Source organism: Moschus berezovskii, chromosome X (genome assembly GCF_049115385.1).
Source record: "Moschus berezovskii isolate FMDL1 chromosome X, NW_MosBer_1.0, whole genome shotgun sequence".
NCBI lineage: Eukaryota > Metazoa > Chordata > Mammalia > Artiodactyla > Moschidae > Moschus > Moschus berezovskii.
Window position 1 is genome coordinate 48261039 of NC_142488.1, and position 27622 is coordinate 48288660.

A 27622-nucleotide genomic window follows, 5' to 3' on the forward strand; every position below is an offset into this window, starting at 1 on the left:
TTTTCTTTTTAATAAAAGATTTTAAATTACTTACTATCAAATAATATAGAGGTTCTAGCAAGATATATGGAGAAGGCAATGGCAACCCACTCCAGTACTCTCGCCTGGAAAATCCCATAGATGGAGGAGCCTGGTAGGCTGCAGTCTGTGGGGTTGCGAAGGGTCAGACACGACTGAGCAACTTCACTTTCACTTTTCCTTTCATGCATTGGAGAAGGAAATGGCAACCCACTCCAAAGTTCTTGCCTGGAGAATCCCAGGGACGGGGGAGCCTGTTGGGCTGCCGTCTATGGGATCGCACAGAGTCGGACATGACTGAAGCGACTTAGCAGAAGCAGCAGCAGCAGTAAGATATATAGTATTTCACTCAAAGTTATGCATACCACAGTTTGAGAAACATGGGCTAAAAAGAGTCATTGTACATTTGTAAGCATCAAAGAAACACGATGAAAACAGTATTTATGAAAAATTGCTCTTAAAGCTGTATGCAAGAGTAGTTGGAAAAATAAATAGGAGATACAATATTCAAAAAGGGGATAGATGGAGGTAGGTAAGTCTCAGCAAAGGGGCACATTGATGCTCACCTGATCCAACATTTTTGCCATCTCCTCCAATGAGTGGGACTGTAATGGCTGCAGGGTTCCCATCTACAGGCAAAGTAGTATACAGCATGGGCAGCGACTGCACCACCACTGGGATGGCCTTCAGGCTACCCATCTTATTTGGCAGATTGACTGAGGGGATGGTGTGAATCACATGTAAGATCTGATGGCCACCAGTGCCCTGAGATGAAGCCAGGATAGAGCCTGGAGTCAGAACAGTACGGATGCTTGCTGAACTGCCTGTGTCTGATGTTGAAGTGGACACTACAAGAGTCTGGGAAGCAGGCTGTGGCTTGGGAGGACGTATTGGAGATTGCAGCATACTGGCAGGCTGGAGAGGAGCCTTTGGCTTGTGAAAGGAGAGGTCAACTGGTTCCACCTGAGGCAGGCTGAAATCATTAGCCAGAAGTTCTTCTGGGGGCTCAATCTTGATGTCATTTAACAATGCCGGGTTCTTCATGGGGTTGGCATCCAGGAGTGGTGGAGATGTCATATTACCTCTGTCTGTTCTCTTATGGGAATCTCTAATTTGAACAGGGCCAGTGACCTAAAATAAATACATAAACAAATGAGAGGTATAAAGTGTTAGTACCCTGAAGAAGAGACACGTAAGCAATGAAAGAAAGAAATCTCTTATTATCTTGTTATGGGCAGAATATACAGGGAATTGAGAAAAATGAAGCAAAAGAAAAAAGAGGAAAAAGTAAAAGAAGAGAAAAGAGGAGGGAAACTTTATTGAGTATCAGCACAAGGCACTGTTTAAGGCAGTTATATTATTTCATTTAGTCTTTACAGTAATTCTGCAAGATTAATTAGAATCAACACATCTGAGTATCTACTATAAGTACTGTTTTAAGCCCAGTGAGGGCACAAATGAATAAAGTACAGCCATGAAGTACATACTAACGTACCAACTATAATGATAGAATAATATGAATAACTTAAAAGTCATACCATAACAAGTGATGCAGCCCACATACAAGCAAAAAAAAGGGAATGATTCATTCTGTCTAGACGATTAGGGAAGCTTTCAAAGAGGAAGTGATATTTTAGACGGGTCTTAGAGAATTAATAGAAGTTCTGTTGGCAGAGAAATGGTAAGAAAGAGATTTACGACTACAGAGACATAACAACAGATAGTATGCTTAGGGAATAATGATGCAGTACAGTCAATTGTATCATATACAGAATCTAACTGTGCAACTATTTGAAAATAATAATTAAGGGACTTCCCTGGCAGTCCAGTGGTTAAGACTCCATGCTTCCAATGTAGGGTGCATGGATTCAGTCCCTGATCAGAGAACTGAGATCCTGCATGCCATGTGGCATGGCTTAAAAAAAACAAAAACAACTTATGATCACTTTATGCGTGCCTGTGTGCTAACTCACTGTAGTCGTGTCCAAGTCTTTCTGACCCTATGGACTGTAGCCCACTAGGCTCCTCTGTCCATGGGAATTCTCCAGGCAAGGATTTGGAATGGGTTGCCATACCTTCCTCCAGGGGATCTTCCTGACTTAGTGATCAAATCCATGACTCATGTCTCCTGCATTTGCAGGTGGGATCTTTACCACTAGTGCCACCTGGAAGCTCCATTGCTTTATAAGTAATATCTAAAATAACATTAAACCTCAAACTAATGACAATTTTTCTAAGAGTTCCATGAATTCAAAGGTCAAAGATATGCTCAATTAAAAAATGGATAGAAGACTTGAATAGACATTTTTTCAAAGAAGACATACAGATGGTCAATAGTCACATGAAAAGATGTTCAACATTTTAAATTATTCAGTTCAGTTCAGTCGCTCAGTCGTGACCGACTCTTTGCAACCCCATGAATCACAGCATGCCAGGCCTCCCTGTCAATCACCAGCTCCTGGAGTTCACTCAAACTCATGTCCATCGAGTCGGTGATGCATTCCAGCCATCTCATTCTCTGTCATCCCCTTCTCCTCCCACCTCCAATCCTTCCCAGCATCAGTCTTTTCCATTGAGTCAACTCGTCACATGAGGTGGCCAAAGTATTGCAGTTTCAGCTTTAGCATCAGTCCTTCCAATGAACACCCAGGATCTATCTCCTTTAGAATGGACTGGTTGGATCGCCTTGCAGTCCTAGGGACTCTCAAGAGTCTTCTCCAGCACCACAGTTCAAAAGCATCAATTCTTCGGCGATCAGCTTTCTTCACAGTCCAACTCTCACATATATACATGACCACTGGAAAAACCATAGCCTTGACTAGATGGACTTTGGTTGGCAAAGTAATGTCTCTGCTTTTTAATATGCTATCTAGGTTGGTCATAACTTTCCTTCCAAGGAGTAAGCGTCTTTTAATTTCATGGCTGCAATCAGCATCCGCAGTGATTTTGGAGCCCCCAAAAATAAAGTCTGACACTGTTTCCCCTGTTTCCCCATCTATTTCCCATGAAGTGATGGGACCAGATGCCATGATCTTCATTTTCTGAATGTTGAGCTTCAAGCCAACCTTTTCATTCTCCTCTTTCACTTTCATCAAGAGGCTTTTGAGTTCCTCTTCACTTTCTGCCAAAAGGGTGGTGTCATCTGCACATCTGAGGTTATTGATATTTCTCCCGGCAATCTTGATTCCAGCTTGTGCTTCTTCCAGCCCGTTTTCCTCATGACGCACTCTGCATATAAGTTAAATAAGTAGGGTGACAATATACAAACTTGACGTACTCCTTTTCCTATTTTATTCAGTTCAGTTCTTGAGAGTCCCTTGTACCGCAAGGAGATCCAACCAGTCCATTCTAAGGGAGATCGATCCTGGGTGTTCATTGGAAGGACTGATGCTAAAGCTGAAACTGCAATACTTCGGCCATGTCATGTGACGAGTTGACTCACTGGAAAAGGCTCTGATGTTGGGAAAGGTTGGGGACGGGAGGAGAAGGGGACGACGGAGAATGAGATGGCTGGATGGCATCACCGACTCTGTGGACATGAGTTTGAGTGAACTCCAGGAGCTGGTGATGGATAGGGAGGCCTGGCGTGCTGTGATTCATGGGGTCGCGAGAGTCGGACACGACTGAGTGACTGGAAATGCAAATAAAAATAAGGTATCACCTCACATCTGTCAGAATGGATAACATCAAAAAGTCTACAAATAAAAAATGTTGGAGAGGATGTGGATAAAAGGGAAAACTTTTACACTGTTGATGGGAACATAAATTGGTACAGCCACTATGGAAAACAGTATGGAGATTCCTCAAAAAATTAACAGTAAAATTATTGTATGATCTAGCAATTCCACTCCTGGGTATATATCTAGAAAAAGCAATAAAAACAACACACTTACTTGAAGAGATATGTGTGACCCAATGTTCACAGCAGCACTATTTATAATAGCAAAAATATAGAAGTAACACAAGTGTCAACCAATAGACAAATAAAGAAGATGTGGTACACACACAGACACACACACACACAATGGAAGAGTATTCAGTCATAAAGAATGAAATTCTGTCATTTGCAGCAACTGGAGGGTCCTAGAGTGAAATAAGTGCAAAAGCATACTGTATGAGGGAGACTTTAAAGATGGTGGAGAAATAAGATGAGATTGTCTTCACTCCCCCCAAAATACCTCAAAAATTCATCTTCATGTGGAACAACTCCTACAGAACACCTGCTGAAAGCTGGCAAAAGAACCCAGACTTAAAAGACAAGCCAATCTCCAAGGAATGAAGTAGGGCAAAAGATAAAGATAAAAAAGAGACAAAGGATTTCGGGATGGGGATCTATGCCTTGGAGAGGGAGTCATGAAGGAGCAAAACTTTCTGCACACCTGGAAACACCTTTATGTGTAGAATTGGGGAGAACTTTACAACTTCAGAGAGGATCATAGCAGCAGGTGCTCAGAAGGCAAAATGGAAAAAAAAATTCACCATGGAGATCATTGCTGAGCATTTCCCAGCCAGGAAGCTGCTCACACACCCACACCTGCAGAGAGTGATGGCTAGGTGCTGAGGCTCAGGCTTCTGGGGTTGGACCCCAGGGAGAGGATGGGGGTTGACTGCCATGAAGATACTCTGAGGGGGCTAGTGTGGCACAGCTGAGGGAGTTCAGGGAAAAGCCTGGGCCTCACAGAGAGGCAAGAGGTCAATGCTGCAAGAATATTCTACCTCCTACATTTGTGACAGGACCCTGAATTTGTGAATTCATTAGGGGAATGAGCTGGCTGCCGTCTGAGAATCCAAAGGTAGAAGAGCTGGCACAAGTGCCAGAGGTGGAAGACGGAGGCCACTACAGTCTTGACCCCAGGCTCAAGCTGGGGTCAAGCTATGAGCAGGCACAGGTCCCTGCCCACATCTTCCTGGGGGCCTGAGCTGCTTGGCTCTGTTGAGGGACCCACAATGCAAGGCCAACTCCTCTGGGGAAGTACATGATCTGCCTCAGACTGTGGTGACATTCTGCAGGTCTTGGCCACAGCAGGCACTGCCCACACTGTGTCTGCTGTACCACTTCCTCTCCCCAGCCCAACTGAGGAAGTAAGCCCTAAGCTTCTACTTTCACCCCTTGTGTCTGGGCAGAACAGACACCAGAGGTCAGCCTACAAGCAGAGGTGGGCCTAAAACAAAGGCACAGTACCAGGGGACACTCGGGCAAAGGAGAGAAAGGGAAATTGCTCTGGCAGCCACAGGTACAGCAGATTAAATCTCCCAATTAGCCTGAGACTGTGGCCTTTAGGCGGAGAAGGCAATGGCAAGCCACTCCAGTACTCTTGCCTAGAAAACCCCATGGATGGAGGAGCCTGGTGGGCTGCAGTCCGTGGGGTCACTAAGGGTCGGAGACGACTGAGCGACTTCACTTTCACTTTTCACTTTCACACATTGGAGAAGGAAATGGCAATCCACTCCAGTGTTCTTGCCTGGAGAATCCCAGGGACGGGGGAGCCTGGTGGGCTTCCGTCTATGGCGTCACACAGAGTCGGACACGACTGAAGTGACTTAGCAGCAGCAGCAGCAGTGGCCTTTAGGGGCTTGCCCCGTGCTCAGCAGTAAAGAATCTGTCTGCAATGCAGGAGGCACAGATTTAATCCCTGGGTTGGAAGATCCCCTGAAGTAGGGCATGGTAACCCACTCCAGTATTCTTACCTGGAGAATTTCATGGACACAGGAGCCTGGCAGGCTACAGCCCACAGGATCACAAAGAGTTGGATATGACTAAAGCAACTTAGCACACATGCTTGTGGGCTTTAGGGGCAACTGTGGATTTGGGGAACAAGTAAAAGCTTGAATAGGGCAAGATCTGAGTCTGAGCTGACCCCACACTGACCCACCACATGTCCAGAGACCTTTCTAGAAATATTGGGAGGATTTTCTGAGTAGGCAAATTGACTGGAGCACACTGTGTAGAGAAGAAAACAGAGGAATCACAAGGACATTTTTCTTACTACCATTCTCTATATGTTTTTCTCTCTTTCTTATTGTTCTAAAGTAGTTTTTTCTTTATTATTCATTTTATTTTTATTTTTATAACCTAGAACTTTATTTTTCAAAGCATCTTATTTTTAAATAAATTCACATTATTTTTTCTATTTTTACAATATCCTTAAGTTATTTTGCACTTTTCCCATGCTTTTTATTTTGTATATTTGCTAGTCTAGCTTTTAGTATTCATTTTCATTTAGACGTTTGTTTATTGGCTTGATTGCTCTCTTCTTTTTTGATCATTTTAATCTTTTTTTCCCTCTTTTTCCTCATTCACTTCTTTTTGTATGTATTTGAGTTTCTTTGGGTGTTCTTGGCTGTTGAGCGTTGCTTTGTGCATCAGACTTGGGGTTTTGTCTTCTATGCTGTGTGACTTGTAATGTTTTTGTGCTAAAGTAAGCAGTCAGCCCTGAACCACTGAGATGGGAAAACCAAGTCTAGAATTTGAGACCACCAGGAAATCTTGATCCCATGAAACATTAATGGGTAAGCGCTCTCCCCAAAGCCTCTGTCTCAACACTAAGATCAAGTCCCACTCAAAAGCCAACAAGCTCCTGTACCAGATGGCTCACATCAAACTTTTAGCAAAATAGAAACACAAACCTGCTTATTAGTAGAAAAGCTACCCAAAGTCATACCACGCCAATAGACACCCCAAAACACACTACTGGACATTGCACTGCCCTTCAGAGAATCAAGATCCAGCTACATCCACCAGAATACAGTACAAGTCCCTCCAACCAGGAAACCTTCACAAGGCACTAGTCCCATCCAACCCAAAGGGGGCAGACTCCATTAAGAGGAAGTAAGATTTTCTACTCTGCAGAAAGAAGACCCCAACACAGTAAACTGAAAAACATGAAAGACAGAGAAACATGCAGTAGATGAATACACATGGTAAAAAGCCACATTACGAAACAAATGAAGAGGAAATAGGCAGTCTAACTGGAAAATAATTCAGAGTAATGATAGTAAAGATGTGAAATGTTAGAAATAAAATGGAGGCACAGATAAACATACTGGAGGCATAGATTGAGAAGATAAAAAGAATTGTTTAACAAGGACCTAGAAGAATTAAAGAATAGATAATCAGCAGTGAACAACACAACTCATGCTTGCATGCTAGGTCACTTCAGTCATGTCTGAAATTTCTGTGACTCTATGGACTGTAGCCTGCCAGGCTCCATGTGTTCATGGGATTCTCCAGGCAAAAATACTGGAGTTGGTTGTCATGCCCTCTTCCAGGGGATCTTCCTGACACAGGGATCAAATCCATGTATCTTACATCTCCTACATTGGCAAGCGGGTTCTTTACCACTAGTGCCACCTGGGAAGCCCAAATAACACAGTAACTGAGATTAAAAATACACTAGAGGGAACCAATAGCAGAAAAACTGAGGCAGAAGAACTGATAAGTGAGCTGAAAGATACAAGGGTGGAAATAACTGAAACAGCATAATAAATAAAATAATAAAAAGAAATAGATACAGTCTCAGAGACCTCTGGGACAACATTAAGTGCGCCAATATTTGGATTATAGGGGTCTCAGAAGTAGATAGAAAGGGTGTGATAAAATATTTGAGGAGATTATAGTCAAAAGCATCCCTAACATGGGAGAGGAAATAGCCACCCAAGTCCAGTAACCTAAGAGACTCCCATACAGGATAAACCCAGGAGAAATACACCAAGACACATATTAACCAAACTAACAAAAATTAAAAACAAAGAACAAATATTAAAACCAATACAAAAATGCAAAGTGATTAGCCTCCAATTAAAATAAAGTTAAAAAAATTAAAAAATAATAATAATAAAAATAAAAGCAACAAGGGAAAACCAACAAATAACACACAAGGGGATCCCTATAAGGTTAACAGCTGAACTTTCAACAGAAACTTTGCAGGTGAGAAGGGAGTGGCAGGATATACTTAAAGTGATGAAAAAAAAAAAAATTACAACCAAGATTACTCTATGAAACAAGGATTTCATCCAGATTTGAAGGAGAAATCAAAAGCATTACAGACATGTAAAAGTTAAGAGAATTCAGCACCACCAAACCAGCATTGCAACAAATGTTAAACAAATGTCTCTAGACAGGAAACAAAAGAGAAAGTAAAGGCCTATGAAAACAAACCCCAAACAATAAAGTAAATGGTAATGAGATCATATTGACTTCCCTGATAGTTCACTTGGGAAAGAATCCTCCTGCAATGCAGGAGACCCTGGTTCGATTCCTGGGCCAGGAAGCTCTGCTGGAGAAGCGATAAGCTACTCACTCCAGTATTCTTGGGCTTCCCTTGTGGTTCAGCTAGTAAAGAAACCGCATGCAGTGCAGGAGACCTGGGTTTGATCCCTGGGATGGGAAGATCCCCTAGAAAAGGGAAAGGGTACCCACTCCAGCACTCTGGTCTGGAGAATCCCATGGACTGTATAGTACACGGGGTCGCAAAGTGTCGGAGATGACTGAGTGACTTTCACTTCACTTTCAAAGAGATCATATATATCAATAATTACCTTAAATGTAAATGGACAAAATGTTTTAACCAAAACACCCAGATTGACTGAATGGATACAGAAACAAGACCTCTATATATGCTGTCTACAAGAGACTGACCTTAGAACTAGGGACACATACAGACTGAAAGTGAGTGGCCGGAAATAGTTATTCCCTGAAAATAGAAATTTAAAAAAAAATGGAGTAGCAATAATCTGATAAAATAGACTTTAAAATAAAGGCTGCTATAAGAGACAAGGAAGGACACCACATAATGATCAATCAAAGAAGAAGATAAAAAAAATAATATAACAATTATGAATATATATGCATACAAGACAAGAACACCTCAATATATAAGGCAAATGATAACAACTATTAAGGGGGAAATCGACAGTAACACAATGATAGTGGTGGACTTTAGTACCCCACACACCAATAGACAGATCATACAGACAGAAAATTAATAAGGAATACAAACTTTAACAATATATTAGGCCAGTTGGACCTAATTGATATCTACAGAGCATTTCATCAAAAAACATTAGATTTCACCTTTTCTTCAAGTGCACATGGAACATTCTCCAGGATAGATCAAATCAGTTCAGTTCAGTTCAGTTCAGTCACTCAGTCGTGTCCGACTCTCCGCGACCCCATGAATCACAGCACGCCAGGCCTCCCTGTCCATCACCAACTCCCGGAGTACACTCAAACTCATGTCCACAGAGTCGGTGATGCCATCCAGCCATCGCATTCTCCGTCGTCCCCTTCTCCTCCCGCCCCCAACCTTTCCCAGCATCAGAGTCTTTTCCAGTGAGTCAACTCGTCGCATGAGGTGGCCAAAGTATTGCAGTTTCAGCTTTAGCATCAGTCCCTCCAATGAACATCCAGGATTGATCTCCTCTAGAATGGACTGGTTGGATCTCCTTGCAGTATAAGGGACTCTCAAGAGTCTTCTCCAACACCACAGTTCAAAAGCATCGATTCTTCGGCGGTCAGCCTTCTTCACAGTCCAACTCTCACATCCATGCATGACCATGGGAAAAACCATTGCCTTGACTAGACGGACCTTGGTTGGCAAAGTAATGTCTCTGCTTTTTAATATACTATCAAGGTTGGTCATAACTTTTCTTCCAAGGAGCAAGCGTCTTTTAATTTCATGGCTGCAATCAGCATCTGCAGTGATTTTGGAGCCCAAAAAAATAAAGTCTGACACTGTTTCCACTGTTTTTCCATCTATTCCCCGTGAAGTGATGGGACCAGATGCCATGATCTTTGTTTTCTGAATGTTGAGCTTCAAGCCAACCTTTTCACTCTCCTCTTTCACTTTCATCAAGAGGCTTTTGAGTTCCTCTTCACTTTCTGCCATAAGGGTAGTGTCATCTGCATATCTGAGGTTATTGATATTTCTCCCGGCAATCTTGATTCCAGCTTGTGCTTCTTCCAGCCCAGCGTTCCTCATGATGTACTCTGCATATAAGTTAAATAAGCAAGGTGACAATATACAACCTTGACGTACACCTTTTCCTATTTGGAACCAGTCTGTTGTTCCATGTCCAGTTCTAACAGTTGCTTCCTGACCTGCATACAGGTTTCTCAAGAGGCAGGTCAGGTGGTCTGGGATTCCCATCTCTTTCAGAATGTTCCACAGTTTATTGTGATCCACACAGTCAAAGGCTTTGGCATAGTCAATGAAGCAGAAATAGATGTTTTTCTGAAACTCTCTTGCTTTCTCCATGATCCAGCGGATGTTGGCAATTTGATCTCTGGTGCCTCTGCCTTTTCTAAAACCTGCTTGAACATCTGGGAGTTCACGGTTTATATACTGCTGAAGCCTGGCTTGGAGAATTTTGAGCATGACTTTACTAGCGTGTGAGATGAGTGCAATTGTGCGGTAGTTTGAGCATTCTTTGGCATTGCCTTTCTTTGGGATTGGAATGAAGACTGACCTCTTCCAGTCCTGTGGCCACTGCTGAGTTTTCCAAATCTGCTGGCATATTGAGTGCAGCACTTTCACAGCATCATCTTTCAAGACTTGAAATAGCTCAACTGGAATTCCATCACCTCCACTAGCTTTGTTCGTAGTGATGCTTTCTAAGGCCCACTTGACCTCACATTCCAAGATGTCTGGCTCTAGGTCAGTGATCACGTTATCGTGACTATCTTGGTCGTGAAGATCTTTTTTGTACAGTTCTTCTGTGTATTCCTGCCACCTCTTTTTAATATCTTCTGCTTCTGTTAGGTCCATAACATTTCTGTCCTTTATTGAGCCCATCTTTGCATGAAATGTTCCCTTGGAATCTCTAATTTTCTTGAAGAGCTCTCTTGTTTTTCCTATTCTGTTGTTTTCCTCTATTTCTTTGCATTGATCACTGAGGAAGGCTTTCTTATCTCTCCTTGCTATTCTTTGGAACTCTGCATTCAGATGCTTATATCTTTCCTTTTCTCCTTTGCTTTTCGCTTCTCTTCTTTTCACAGCTATTTGTAAGGCCTCCTCAGACAGCCATTTCGCTCTTTTGCATTTCTTTTCCATGGGGATGGTCTTGGTCCCTGTCTCCTGTACAATGTCACGAACCTCCGTCCAGAGTTCATCAGGCACTCTATCAATCAGATCTAGTCCCTTAAATCTATTTCTCACTTCCACTGTATAATCATAAGGAATTTGATTGAGGTAATATCTGAATGGTCTAGTGGTTTTCCCTACTTTCTTCAATTTAAGTCTGAACTTCGCAATAAGGAGTTCATGATCTGAGCCACAGTCAGCTCCTGGTCTTGTTTTCGCTAACTGTATAGAGCTTCTCCATCTTTGGTTGCAAAGAATATAATCAATCTGATTTCGGTGTTGACCATCTGGTGATGTCCATGTGTAGAGTCTTCTCTTGTGTTGTTGGAAGAGGGTGTTTGCTATGACCAGTGCATTCTCTTGACAAAACTCTATTAGCCTTTGCCCTGCTTCATTCCGTGCTCCAAGGCCAAATTTGCCAGTTACTCCAGGTGTTTCTTGACTTCCTACTTTTGCATTCCAGTCCCCTATAATGAAAAGGACATCTTTTTTGGGTGTTAGTTCTAAAAGGTCTTGTAGGTCTTCATAGAACCGGTTAACTTCGGCTTCTTCAGCATTACTGGTTGGGGCATAGGCCTGGATTACTGTAATATTGAATGGTTTGCCTTGGAAATGAACAGAAATCATCCTGTCATTTTTAAGATTGCATCCAAGTACTGCATTTCGGACTCTTTTGTTGACCATGATGGCTACTCCATTTCTTCTAAGGGATTCCTGCCCACAGTAGTAGATATAATGGTCGTCTGAGTTAAATTCACCCATTCCAGTCCATTTTAATTCACTGATTCCTAGAATGTCAACGTTCACTCTTGCCATCTCCTGTTTGACCACTTCCAATTTGCCCGGCCCGGGCGCAACGAACCACGCATAGAGGTGCGGCCGTGAGGAGCTACCCCACGCCTGAGGCCAGGGCCGGCGGCCGAGAGGAGCTACCCCACGTCCAACAGGCGGTGGCTGCGCGGGTGCAGGAGGGCCGAGAGGAGCTACTCCGCATTCAAGGTCAGGAGGGGCGGCCTCGAGGAGATACCCCTCACCCAAGGTAAGGTACAGTGGCTGCACTTTGCTGGAGCGGCTGTGAAGAGATTTTCCACAATCGAGGTAAGAGAAACCCAAATAAGACGGTAGGTATTGCTAGGGGGCACCAGAGGGCGGACAGACTGATATCATAATCACAGGAAACTAGCCAATCTGATCACATGGACCACAGCCGAATGTGGTCCACTGGAGAAGGGAATGGCAAACCACTTCAGTATACTTGCCTTGAGAACCCCATGAACAGTAACAAAGGGCAAAATGATAGGATACTGAATGAGGAATTCCCCAGGTCAGTAGGTGCCCAGTATGCTACTGGAGCTCAGTGGAGAAATAACTATAGAAGGAATAAAGGGATGGAGCAAAAGCAAAACCAGTACCCAGTTGTGGATGTGACCAGTGATAGAAGCAAGGTCCGGTGCTGTAAAGAGCAGTATTGCATAGGAACCTGGAATGTTAGGTCCATGAATCAAGGCAATAGATCAAATACTAGGTCACAAATTAAGCCTTTGTGAATTTTTTTAAAAAATTGAAATCACTTTAGCATCCTTTCTGATCACAATGATGCAAGATTATATATCAACTATAGGGAAAAAATATAAAAAACACAAACACATGGAAACTGAACAACATGCTTCTGAATAACCAACATATCACTGAAGATATCAAAAAGAAAATCAAAACAAGCCTAGAAACAATTGACAATGAAAACACAACAATCCCAAACCTATGGGATTCAGTGAAAGCAGTGCTAAGAGGAAGTTCATAGCAATGCAAGCCTACCTCATGAAACAAGAGACATAAAATAAATAACCTAATTTTACACCTAAAGCAACTAGAATAAGGACGAAAAAAATCCCAAATTTAGTAGAACAAAAGAAATCATAAACATCAGAGCAGAAATAAATGAAAAAGGCTTGAAGAAGACTATAGCAAAGATCAATAAGCTAAAAGTTGTTTCTTTGAGAAGATAAACAAAGGGACAAACTAGTATCCAGACTCATCAAGAAAAAAAGGGATTAGACTCAAATCAATAAAATTAGAAATGAAAAAGGAGAAGTTACAACAGACAACACAGAACTACAAAGGACCATAAGACACTGCTATGAGCAAATACATGTCAATAAAATTGACACCTTGGAAGAAATGAACAATTCTTATTAAAGTTTACCCTCCAAGACCGAACCAGGAAGAAACAGAAAATATGAACAGACCAATCACAAGCACAGAAATTCAAACTGTAACCAAAAATCTCCCAACAAACAAAAACCCAGGAACAAAGGGCTTCACAGGTGGATTCTTCCAAAATTTAAAGAAGAGCTAACATCTGTCTAACTCAAACTCTTCCAGAATTGCAGTGGAGGAAAACTACCAAACTCACTCTATGAGGCCACCATCACCCTGATACCAAAACCAGACAAAGATGCCACAAAAAAGAAAATAAGGTCAATATCACTAATGAAGACAGATGCAAAAATCCTCAACAAAATTCAAGCTAACAGAATTCAACAACACATAAAAAAGATCATACATCATGATCAAGTAGACTTTATCCCAGAGATGCAAGGATTCTTCAGTATATGAAAATCAAACGATCTGATACACCGTATTAACAAATTGAAAGATAAAAACCATATGATCATTTAAACAGATGCAGAGAAACATTCAACACTCAAGATGCATTTATGATAAAAAAATATACTCTCTAGAAAGTAGGCATAGAAGGAACATACCTCAACATGATAAAAGCCATATACCACAAACCCACAGCAAAATATTGTCCTTAATCATGAAAAACTGAAAGCATTTCCTCTAAAATCAGGAATGAGACAAGGGTGCCTACTCTCACCACTATAATCCAACATAGTTTTGGCAGTCCTAGCTACAGCAGTCAGAGAAGAAAAATAAAAAGAATCCATATTGGAAAAGAAGAAGTAAAACTCTCACTGTTTGGAGATGATATGATTCTCTACATAAAAATCTTAAAAAGGCCACCAAAAAATTACTAGAGCTAGACAATGAACATAGTAAAGTCACAGGATATAAAATTACTACACAGAAATCCCTTGCATTCCTATACACTGACATTGAAAAATCTGGAAAAGAAATTAAGAAAGCAATCCCATTCACCACTGCAATGAAAAGAATAAAATTCTTAGGAATAAATTTACCTGAAGATCAGTATGAAGAAAACTATAAGATACTGATGAAAGAAATCAAAGATGATACAAATAGAGAGATATACAATGTTCTTGGATTGGAAGAATCAATAGAGTGAAAATGATTATACTACCCAAAGCAATCTGCATATTCACCACAATCCCTATCAAACTACCAACAGTATTTTTCATAGAACTAGAACACTAGAACAAGTAATTTCACAATTTGTATGGAAACCCAGAAGACCCTGAATAGCCAAAACAATCTCCAGAAAGAAGAATGGAATTGGAAGGAAAAAACCTTCCTGACTTCAGACTATACTACAAAGCTACAGTCATCAAAATAGTATGGTCTGGCTCAAAAAGAAATATAGATCAATGGAATAAAATAGAAAGCTCAGAGAGAAATTCATGCACCTATCTTTGACACCTTATCTTTGACAAAGGAAGCAAAATTATACAATGAAGAAAAGACAGTTCCTTCAACAAGTGGTGCTGTGAAAACTGGTCAAATAAGTGAAAAAGAATGAAAGTAGAACACTTTCTAACACCATACACAAAAATAACCTCAAAATGCATGGAAGACCTAAACATAAGACCAGAAACTATAAATCTCTTAGAAGAAAATATAGACAGAATGCTCTCTGATATAAATCACAGCAAGATCCTCTGTGATTGACTTCCTGCTACTGCTACTGCTAAGTCACTTCAGTCGTGTCCGACTCTGTGCGACCCCTTAGACGGAAGCCCACCAGGCTCCCCCATCCCTGGGATTCTCCAGGCAAGAACACTGGAGTGGGTTGCCATTTCCTTCTCCAATGTGTGAAAGTGAAAAGTGAAACTGAAGTCGCTCAGTCACGTCCGACCCCTAGCGACCCCACAGACTGCAGCCTACCAGGCTCCTCCATCCATGGGATTTTCTAGGCAAGAGTACTGGAGTGGCTTGCCATTGCCTTCTCCGATTGACTTCCTAGAGTAATGGAAATAAAAACAAAAAAGCAAATGGGACTTAATTAAAATTAAAACCTTTTGCACAGCAAAGGAAATGATAAACAAGGGGGAAAGACAACCCTCAGGATGGGAGAAAATAATAGCAAATGAAACAAATGACAAAGGATTAATCTCCAAAATATACAAGCAGCCCATGCAGCTCAATACCAGAAAAACAAACAACCCAATCAAAAAGTAGGCAAAAAAACTAAAACAGACATTTCTCCAAGGAAGACATACAAATGGCTAATAAACACATGAAAAGATGCCCAACATCACTCTTTATAAGAGAAAGGCAAATCAAAAGTAAAATGAGGTATCACCTCACACATGCTAGAATTGCCATCATCAAAAAATCTATAAACAAGAAATGATGGAAAAGGTGTGAAGAAAATCATACCCTCTTGCCCTGTTTGTGGGAAAATAAATTGATACATCCATTATGGAGAACATTATGAAGTTTCCTTTAAAACCTAGGAATAAAACTACCATACGACCCAGAAACCTCACTGTTGGGCATATACCCTGAGAAAACCATAAATGAAAAATACACAGGTATCCCAATGTTCATAGTAGCCATATTTACAATAGCCAGGACATGGAAGCAACGTACATGTCCATCAACAGATAAATGGATAAAAAGTTGTGGTACATATATACAATGGAATATTACTCAGCCATAAAAAGGTACATATTTGATTCAGTTCTAATGAGGTGGATGAACCTAGAGCCTATTATATAGATCGACTGCTGCTGCTGCTGCTAAGTTGCTTCAGTCGTGTTTGACTCTGTGCAACCCCATAGACGGCAACCCACCAGGCTCCTCTGTCCCTGGGATTCTCCAGGCAAGAATACTGGAGTGGGTTGTCATTTCCTTCTCCAATGCATGCATGCATGCTAAGTCACTTCAGTCATGTCTGACTCTTTGTGACCCTATGGACAACAGCCCACCAGGCTCCTTTGTCCACGGGATTCTCTAGGCAAGAATAGTGGAGTGGGTTGCCATTTCCTTCCCCCATATAGAGTGAAGCAAGTCAGAAAAACAAATATTGCACATTAATGCGTATATACGGAATTTTGAAAGATGGTTTTGAGGAACATATTTGCATTGTAGCAATAGAGATGCAGACATAATGTACAGACTTGTGGACACAGTGGGGGAAGAAGAGGGTGGGACAAATTGAGAAAGAAACATGGAAACATATGCATTGCCATATGTAAAATAGATAGTGGGGATTTGCTGTCATGATGCAGGAAGCTCAAACCCAGTGCTCTGAGACAACCTAGAGAGGGGGGATGGATTGGGAGATGGGAAGGAGGTTCATGAGGGAGGTAGGACATATGTCTACCTATGGCTGATTCATGTTGATGTATGGCAGAAACCAACAAAATATTGTAAAATATTTATCCTCCAATTAAAATTAATTTAAAAAGGAAAGATACTGCATGATATCACATGTATAGAATCTTAAAAAAAATTACAGGGAAATCCCTCATTGTCCAATGGTTAGGACTTGTTGGTTTCACTGGGAGTTCAACCCCTGATTGGGGAACTAGGTCCTGCAAGCCATGTGCCACAGCCAACTAATAATAATAATAATACAGGCAAATGTTTATGCAAACCAGAAAGAGATTCGCAGATGCAGAAAAAAAGGGAATGCCAAAGTTGGGTAGACAAAATAGGGGTAAGGGATTAAGAGACACAAGCTGCTATGTACAAAATAGTTAAGCAACGAGGAGATACTGTACAGTACAGGAAATGATAGCTATTACCTTATAATGACTTCTAATAGAATATAGTATGTAAAAACACTGAATCACTATTCACTATACCTGAAATATATAATATTGTAAATCAACTATACTTCCAAAAAAAAAAATCAAGGATATTATGTACTGTGTAGTGCCATTGACAGGCAACACCTGGACCTTGAAGAATACTTTGGAGATGGTAGTGCTACTTAGACAGTTACCAGTCAACACTCCATTCCCTATCACAATTATATTTGAGTTATGGGAGTTTTGAACTATTAGAGATGTTCAAGAATGCATCCCTTACACAAAATACAACTATTCTTTATTTTTGGACTATAAGGGAAAGTGCAGTTCAAGGAAAGCCTAGCTGAAATAATAGATAATTGTTTTGAAGAGAGGAGTGACATGGGCAGAACTATTTCTGTGATATTTAACTCCTTAATGAAAGATATATTGAAGAAGAAATAAGACAGGATTCAAAGAGATCAAAAAGGGAGCATAAGGAAAAATTTTGGTAAGTCATTTATGATACAATTGGATACATTTGAATATTGACTGGATATTGGATGATATTAAAGGATTATTGTTAATTTTTAAATGCTTGATAATGATATTATGGTTATGATATTTTAAAGTTTAGATGAGAGATAATGTGGGCATAAACTCAGAGAATGATTAGGGGCAAGAGGCAGTGTTCCTTATTCTGACTTCCTTTAAAATACTATCAGAAAATGATGAGCATGAATAAAAGCACCAAGAAGTAGCCACATTTTTACCTATAGTATTTAGAAAGACAGCCATCTATGGTCTCCTTCTGTTATACTATGATAGTTTTCATTTCTCGATTTACAAATCCTCATCCCAACTCAGGCTTTGTTTGGAGTCCACATATTGTTTCAATCTGTTCCTCTAAGACATGTCTCCAGTAATTTGACCCACTGTTTGACATGCTGATAATGTAAGCCATCCCTGATGAGTGGATTTACTTAACCTAGGTAAGGTAAGCAGTAGAATCCTGTTGGTGGGGAGGGAGAGGATATGGAGAAGTTGTCAAAAATGGCTGTTGAACTTTAAAATTCCTTGTCCTCTGAATCCCTCAAATCAACTTCAGTTCAGTTCAGTCACTCAGTCATGTCCGACTCTTTGCAACCCCATAAATCACAGCATGCCAGGCCTCCCTGTCCATCACCAACTCCCGGGGTTCGCTCAAACCCACCTCCATCGAGTCGGTGATGCCATCCAGGCACCTCATTCTCTGTCGTCCCATTCTCCTCCCGCCCCTAATCCCTCCCAGCATCAGAGTCTTTTCCAGTGAGTCAACTCATCACATGAGGTGGCCAAGGTATTGGAGTTTCAGCTTTAGCATCAGTCCTTCCAATGAACACTCAGGATTGATCTCCTTTAGAATGGACTGGTGGGATCTCCTTGCAGTCCTAGGGACTCTCAAGAGTCTTCTCCAGCACCACAGTTCAAAAGCATCAATTCTTCGGCGATCAGCTTTCTTCACAGTCCAACTCTCACATCCATACATGACCACGGGAAAAACCATAGCCTTGACTAGACGGACTTTTGTTGGCAAAGTAATGTCTCTGCTTTTGAATATGCTATCTAGGTTGGTCATAACTTTCCTTCCAAGGAGTAAACGTCTTTTAATTTCATGGCTGCAATCAGCATTCGCAGTGATTTTGGAGCCCAAAAAAATAAAGTCTGACACTGTTTCCACTGTTTCCCCATCTATTTCCCATGAAGTGATGGGACCAGATGCCATGATCTTAGTTTTCTGAATGTTGAGTTTCAAGTCAACCTTTTCACTCTCCTCTTTCACTTTCATCAAGAGGCTTTTTAGTTCCTCTTCACTTTCCCATATGTCCCACTTGTCCCTTCACCTGACTAGCTCCCTTCCGAGATTACAAAGGCAGAATCATAAGAATCTCTGGGATAACAAAGATTCAATAACATTGAAAAAAGAGTTACAACAGAAAGCATACAAAGAGGTTAGACTGGAAATTCCCTGATGGTATAGTGTTTAGGGCTTGTTGCTTTCACTATCAGAGCCCAGGTTCAATTCTTAGTTGGAAAACTAAGATTCTGCAAGCCATGTTGTTCAGTTGCTAAGTTGTGTCCAACTCTTTGCAACCCCATGGACTGCAGCACACCAGGCTTCCTTGTCCTTCATTATCTCCTGGAATTTGCTCAAAGTCATGTCCTCTAAGTCAGTGATGCCATTCAACAATTTCATCCTCTGTCGCCTCCTGCTCCTCCTGCCCTCAATCTTTCCCAACATCAAGGTATTTTCCAATGAGTCAAGTCTTTTCCAATGAGTTGGCTCTTTGTATCACATGGCCAAAGTATTGGAACTTCAGCTTCAGCATCAGTCCTTTCAATGTATATTCAGGGTTGATTTCCTTTAGGATTGATGGTTTGATCTCCCTGCTGTCCAAGGGATTCACAAGAGTCTTCCCCAGCACCACAATTTGAAAGCATCAATTCTTTGGCATTTAACCTTCTTTATACTTCAACTCTCACATCCACACATGACTACTGGATAAACCGTAGCTTTGACTGTATGGACCTTTGTTGGCAAAGTGATGTCTCCGCTTTTTAATACAACGTCTAGCTTTGTCATAACTTTCCTTCCAAGGAGCAATTGACTTTTAATTTCCTGGCTACAGTTACTGTCCACAGTGATTTTGGAGAACAAGAAAATAACATCTGTCACCCTTTCTGCATTTTCCCTTACTATTTGCCATGAAGTTATGGGACCAGATGCCATAATCTTAGGTTTTTCAATGTTGAGTTTTAGCAAGCCATGGGGCATGGCCAAAAAATGAAAAGGTTAAGTATAATTATCATTTTTCTAGAAGTATATAGACTGTGGGTATAGATATAGAAATAAACAGCCTAACAATATACATTACGGGAAGATCAAGTTAACTTTTCAGGGACTTTCTGGATTCTATGCTTTATGTCCTGAAACCTAACGAAGGTGAAGTTCTGAATGTTAAATATAAAATGGAAACTACTTTGGCAACCTACTATCTTTTGCTAAATAAAGGCTATCTCCTAGACTTTGAGTGTTTCCCAGGATAATGCTATGAATTCAAGGCTTTATGCTTGGCTAGTATTCAATCCAGTTATTCACTGTATTGACAAGCACACTATTCAGGAAGATCCAAAATGGAAAGTGACTGATGAAAGCATAGAGCTTGAAGAACATATAGGCTAATCTTATGGTCTTGATAAGAGAACATTTTGCAAGGTCCTGCTTGCAAACCATCATGAATTGTCCTTCTGTAAACCAAGTCTATCTGGAGGTCTAACAATTCTTAACAAAAACCCTGTATAAAATAGGGCTTCATGTATTCTTCTTTTGCCATCACCACAAGACTTTAAAAGAAATGTTGGAAGGCTAGTTTGCTTTGTATTGGTATTTGTCTGCTTTTCTTTTTTAATTTTTACAACGTTATGTTGGTTTCTGCCATACAACAATGTGAATCAGCAGCCATGATTATACAAACATCCCCTCCCTCCTGAGTGTCTCTCCTCTTCCCCCATCCCATCTCTCCAGGCCATCACAGAATGCCAGACTGGGCTCCCTGTGCTACAGAGCACTTCTCACCAGCTATTCATCTTACACAAGATAGTATATATATATGTTCATGCTACTTTCTCCATTCATCCCACTTTCTCCCTCTCTGATTGTGTGTACAAGTCCATTCTCTACATCTGCATCTCCATTCCTTCCCTGAAAATAGGTTCACCAATATATTTTTCTAGATTCTACATATATGTGTTAATATACAATATTTGTTTTCTTTTTCAGATTAACTTTACTCTGAATAACAGGCTCACTAGAACTGACTCAAATCCATTCATTTTTATGGTTAATATTCCATTGCATATATGTACCACAACTTCTTTATCCATTCATCTGCTGAGGGACATTTAGGTTTCTTCCATGGACTGGATATTATTAACAGTGCTGCTGTGAACACTGGGGCACATGTGTCTCTTTCAATTCTGGTTTTCTCAGGGTATATGCCAAGTAGTGGAATTGTTGTGTCATGTGGTAGTTCTATTCGTAGATTTTTAAGGAATATCCATACTGTTCTCTATAATGTCTGAATCAGTTTACGTTCCCACCAATGTGTAGGATGGTTCCCTTTTATCCAGCCCCTCTCCAGCATTTATTGTTTATAGATTTTTTGATGATGGCCTTCTGACTGGTGTAAGGTGAAACCTCATTGTAGTTTTGATCTGCATTTCTCTAATAATGAATGATGCTGAGCATATTTTCATGTGTTTATTGGCCATCTGGATTGTTTTATTTTAATAGTAACTTCCTCAAAGACTGTCATCACATATTTCCTTCTATACATATCACTTTCAAGTGTACCTGTTATGCTTAAGTGACTCCAACCCGTAGCAATGATTCTCTGGCTTGTGAATGCTGTATTTTGTATTATACTTCCTTAAGAAAATAGACTGTGCTTGAAAGCAGCTCTCAAGGTTTACCTGTTTCTTGCTTTATGACCTGAAAACTTAATAGGATAAGCATTCCATATCTACATATTACAATAGCAAATGCTTTTTGTGTGCACTAAGAATTCTTTTAATATAGTCAAAATAATTTTAATAAGAATTTCAATATACAGTCTGAATTATTTCATATTTTGAATATAGCTATCAAATGATTAAAAAAAAACACAACTATCTGCCATATCTTCTCCTTATACACAGCATACAATACGTAAAGGTTCTGAGAAAGAGTGAACATAAGAAGTGAATTTGTTTTCAGTCTCAGATTTTCAGAGATTTTTAAGACTTATCACTAAGATGACTCCCCATTCTACTTTTCACTGAATACAATGACCACAGCTTTTAAAGCTCATCTGAGAATTGATCTAAAGCTGTGTTGTCAGATTTTTCTCTTTAAATCACCTCTTTTAATCTTCAGTATTGTGTGATGACCAGGTTTTAAGCATTCTGTAGTCAGTATCATATGAGGGAAGTGGGCTTCCCTCATAGCTCAGTCAGTAAAGAACCTGTCTGCAATGCAGGAAGACCCAGGTTCGATTCCTGGGTTGGGAAGATCCCCTGGAGAAGGAAATGGCAATCCACTCCAGTATTCTTGCCTGGAAAATCCCATGGATAGAGGAGCCTGGTGGGCTATATTCCATGGGGTCTCAAGAGTTGGACATGACTTAGCGACTAAACCACCACCACCAGTCAGTATCACTTTTCAAAGAGAGAAAATACTTTACCCATTCACTACTTTAAAACTTCAGGCTCCAGCTTTCTAATATTTCTGAGTATATGAACAAGGCTGTGTGTGTGTATGCTCAGTCATTTCAGTCATGTCTGACTCTGCAACCACATGGACTGTAGTCCATTAGGCTCCGCTATCCATGGGATTATCCCAACAAGAATATTGGAGTGGATTGCCCTTTCCTACTCCAGGGGATCTTCCTGACCCAAGGATCGAACCTACATCTCCTGCATTGGCAGGAAGATTCTTTACCATTTGAGCCACTTGGAAAGCCCAATGAAGAAAGTTAGGTATGAAGAAAAGTACAGACACATTGGGGTAATTTTCAGAGAAGTTTTAACTTTCACAGTCCTTTCCCTCAAATGTTTAGAATTGTAATCAGACTTTAAGCCAATTTGTGTCAATAAAAAAGAGTTATTTATTGATATATCACCAAAGAGGATGGATAAAGATACCTAGCACCTTCAATTCTAGAAAGAAACCCAGAAAATGGTGGTCAATTTCACAAATATTGAAGTTCTTGAGCATTTGATGAGGATAGACAGGCCTTGGGAAGTGGAGGGTCAGAGAAATCAATTGCTTAAAACAGCTCTGAGTTACAGTTTGTAAGTGGGAAGGCATGGCTAGAAAGAAAATGAAAGAACAAACCACTCCAGGTAGGTGGAAAGGAGATTGTCATGGTAATGAAATAAAACACAGGCTGCTCCCAAACAGAAAAAAGAAAGCTGCTTTTGTACACAAGTCCCTTCTAGCTTTGCTCTGGGTTTAGACTAACCATTTTCATGCCCAGGTACACATGTATGCACATATACACATACATGTGCACATTCACTGCTTAAGTAAAAAGTCACTTTAACCCTCTGAATCTCCAAACCTTTACCAATAAGGACATCAGGTATTTGGGTATTAGAGAAAGGAGAGGTGGATGGAGTTGGATATTATTAGAAAGTCAGACCTAATCTAAACTTAGAGAGATCTCAAATTTTAATTCACTCCATCATAGTAGCACCAGAAAATGAAGCACTATAAGATAAAAGAATTCATCAATTTGTGCAAACTAATAAAATAGGTAATCATAAGGGACTGGGAGAAAGTATCAAGCATAGTAGCAGCTACATCCAGGCAAAATTAGGTCAGAAATGTATATATGTAGGTAGGTACATATGTATACATGCATGTGTATGTATATGTGTATTCAGTTCAGTTCAGTCGCTCAGTCGTGTCTGACTCTTTGCGACCCCATGAATCGCAGCACCCCAGGCCTCCCTGTCCATCACCAACTCCCGGAGTTCACTCAAACTCATGTCCATCGAGTCGGTGATGCCATCCAGCCGTCTCATTCTCTGTCGTCCCGTTCTCCTCCCGCCCCCAATCCTTCCGAGCATCAGAGTCTTTTCCAGTGAGTCAATTCATCGCAGGAGGTAGCCAAAGTATTGGAGTTTCAGCTTTAGCATCAGTCCTTCCAATGAACACCCAGGATTGATCTCCTTTAGAATGGACTGGTTGGATCTCCTTGCAGTCCAAGGGACTCTCAAGAGTCTTCTCCAGCACCACAGTTCAAAAGCATCAATTCTTCAGCGATCAGCTTTCTTCACAGTCCAACTCTCACATCCATACATGACCAGGTATTTGATAATAAAATGAAACATTTTTTTCTTTCTCAAAGCATCAGAGATTGTTTTCAAATAGAAAAATTAATTTATTTAAATAGCTATGTATTCATTACATATTAGAAAAATAAATACATAACGCATTGCAGTGGATTGAATGGTGTTCCCCTCAAAAGATATGTTCATGTCCTAATACTCAGGTTAGGAGATTCTCCTAGATTATTTGGGTAAGCCTTAAATTCAGTAACAAATATTTTTATAAAAGGCACATAAGGAAGACCCACACAGAAACACAAAGAAGAAATCAATATGAAGAAGCATACGGACATTGCAGTGCTGAGGCCACAAATCAAAGAACACCTGCATTCACCAGAAGGTGGAAAAGACAAGGAACAGATTCTCTCCCACAGCGGTTCAAAGACTTACAACACCTTGGTTTTCAAATTATGGCCTTTAGAACTGTAAATTTCTGTTGTTTTAAGCTAACCAATTTGCAGTAATTTGTTGTGGAATCGCTACGAAACTAACACCCTAATCAAACACAAAATTCTCCATATAGGATAAAACTAATATAAGTATTTATTTTTAACTGATCTAATGTTTTAATGTAAGTAAGTAATATTATTGATAAGGATATGACAGAAATTGTAAAGGTGGTACATAAATAATTGAAGTTTGGGAGAAAATATCACTGTCTAAACAAGAGATATTTACATGAAGCAGCTTACAATTGGAAAACAAGTAATAAACAGAGCCACATGAGTGACTGATACAGATAAATTGGTACTCCAGGAGCTCAGAACACTAGAGATTAGTGAGAGTTGGGGTTATCAGTGAAAGTTTCATGGAAGAGATGAAAATGGAATTTGGGCCCTACAGAAAGTGTGGGATTTGGTAAATTAAACAGGCTGACTGAAGCACATTTCAAGACAGAAATAAAAGGTGTCACTGAGAACCACTGAAAAATATATGATCCAATTAGATAATATTATATCAGTTCAGTTCAGTTGCTCAGTCATGACCGACTCTTTGCGACCCCATGAATCACAGCACGCCAGGCCTCCCTGTCCATCACCAACTCCCGGAGTTCACCCAAACTCATGTACATCGAGCTGGTGATGCCATCCAGCCATCTCATTCTCTGTCGTCCCATTCTCCTCCCGCCCCCAATTCCTCCAAGCATCAGAGTCTTTTCCAGTGAGTCAACTCATCGCATGAGGTGGCCAAAGTATTGGAGATTCAGTTTTAGCATCAGTCCGTCCAATGAACACCCAGGATTGATATCCTTTAGAATGGACTGGTGGGATCTCCTTGCAATCCAAGGGACTCTCATGAGTCTTCTCCTGCACCACAGTTCAAAAGCATCAATTCTTCGGTGATCAGCTTTCTTCACAGTCCAACTCTCACATCCATACATGACCATGGGAAAAACCATAGCCTTGACTAGACGGACCTTGGTTGGCAAAGTAATGTCTCTGCTTTTTAATACGCTATCTAGGTTGGTCATAACTTTCCTTCCAAGGAGTAAGCGTCTTTTAATTTCATGGCTGCAGTCAGCATCAAAAGTGATTTTGGAGCCCCAAAAAATAAAGTCTGATACTGCTTCCACTGTTTCTCCATCTATTTCCCATGAAGTGTTGGGACCAGATGCCATGATCTTTGTTTTCTGAATGCTGACCTTCAAGCCAACCTTTTCACTCCAGTCTTTCACTTTCATCAAGAGGCTTTTGAGTTCCTCTTCACTTTCTGCCATAAGGGTGGTGTCATCTGCATATCTGAGGTTATTGTTATTTCTCCCAGCAATCTTGATTCCAGATTGTGCTTCTTCCAGCCCAGCGTTCCTCATGATGTACTCTGCATATAAGTTAAATAAGCAGGGTGACAATATACAACCTTGACGCACTCCTTTTCCTATTTGGAACCAGTCTGTTGTTCCATGTACAGTTCTAACTGTTGCTTCGTGACCTGCATCCAGGCTTCTCAAGAGGCTGGTCAGGTGGTCTGGTATTCCCATCTATTTCAGAATGTTCCACAGTTTATTTTGATCCACACAGTCAAAGTCTTTGGCATAGTCAATGAAGCAGAAATAGATGTGTTTCTGGAACTCTCTTGCTTTCTCCATCATCCAGCGGATGTTGGCAATTTGATCTCTGGTTCCTGTGCCTTTTCTAAAACCTGCTTGAACATCTGGAAATTTCATGGTTCACATATTGCTGAAGACTGGCTTGGAGAATTTTGAGCATGACTTTACTAGCATGTGAGATGAGTGCAACTGTGCGGTAGTTTGAGCATTCTTTGGCATTGCCTTCCTTTGGGATTGGAATGAAGACTGACCTTTTCCAGTCCTGTGGCCACTGCTGAGTTTTCCAAACTTGCTGGCATATTGAGTGCAGCTATTGTTAATTTTCTCAAATGTATTAGTGCTGATGTAAGGAGAATGTCATCATTTGTAAATGATACATGCTGAATTATTTAGGTTTGAAGTTTCTTGATATGTTACTTTCAAAGAAAGAAATGAGAAAAAGAGAGAGAGGGAGAGAAATACAGAGAGGCTGAGAAAGAGAGAGAATATATGCAGCTATATGAGAATATTAACTATATTAAGAGAGAATGTTATGTGAGAATGTTAACTATATTAAGTTGGAAGGGGAAGATATGTATGATACATTATGAACCTTATATCTGTTCATACACTTTGTCCAGGAAATCCTGCTTCTGGAAAATAATCAGAAACTTTCAACAAAGGGCACGTGACAATCAAGTGCTCATTCATTATATGGCACAGTGATGTATGAATTCAAGAGAAAGCAAGCTGTGTGTACTGAACACAGACACCCACCCACCAATCCTACCTCATGACATAAACAAATCATAATGAAGCAAACTAGGAGGCTTCTGCTGACTAGGATGCTGCCAGCATTACACAGTTATAGAACACATTCTCTGGGCCTGGGACATGGTTAGTATTCTGTGGCCAAGTACCACAAATACTCTAACTTCACTAAAAGCAAGATATCTTGGAAATGGCAAGAAAGAAATAAACCAAAAAATGCTGAGATTATCTACTATCTAGAATTTTCTATACATTGCATCTTTTTCAAAGTGACCTCAAATTCTGGAACCTTAGTATACTTAATGCATGGAAAAACACTTTTGGAATTGTTCTTAGGTGTACTGAGATTTCAGAATAAGGGAGCTATGTATGCTTGAAAATATTTCATTGAATATAATCTTTTTATTATGAGTTTAATAGATTTTTATCTAACACTTATACTCAGCTTCCTGTTACTAAATACTACGACAAAGCAACAGCAGCCAGCAGATGTTTTGTAACAATTAGCAACTTATGATGTGCTAATAGTTTCTAAATGACAATGGCTACAAGTAAGGCAAATAGGACACTATATCGGGTTTGTGTGCATGTACTCAGTCCTGTCTGACTCTTTGCAACTCAGGGACTGTAGCCCAACAGGCTCCTCTGTCCATGGAATTTTCCAGCCAACAGTGCTGGAGAAGGTTGCCATTTCCTACTCCCGGGGATCTTCCGGACCCAGGATCAAACCCACGTCTCTTTCATCTCTTGCTTTGGCAGGCAGATTCTTTACCACTAGCTCCACCTGGGAACTCAGGAATATTGAGTTTAATGTCATTAAAATAGTACAAGGAAGTCTCATTCATATGCACCATATAACAAACAAATACAACTGT

The 27622-nt window shown here is 40.5% G+C and overlaps 1 protein-coding gene across 4 annotated transcripts in view; it reads right to left on the bottom strand.

Annotated features, from left to right (window-relative positions):
- Positions 1-27622, bottom strand: part of KLF8 (KLF transcription factor 8) — a 234966-nt gene that overhangs the window by 105924 nt on the left and 101420 nt on the right. For all 4 annotated transcript variants that reach the window (XM_088833848.1, XM_055438680.2, XM_088833847.1 and 1 more), the window contains one exon: positions 585-1149. In XM_088833848.1, coding sequence (XP_088689974.1) covers positions 585-1149 — 565 coding nt within the window. The remainder of the gene's footprint in view (positions 1-584; positions 1150-27622) is intronic.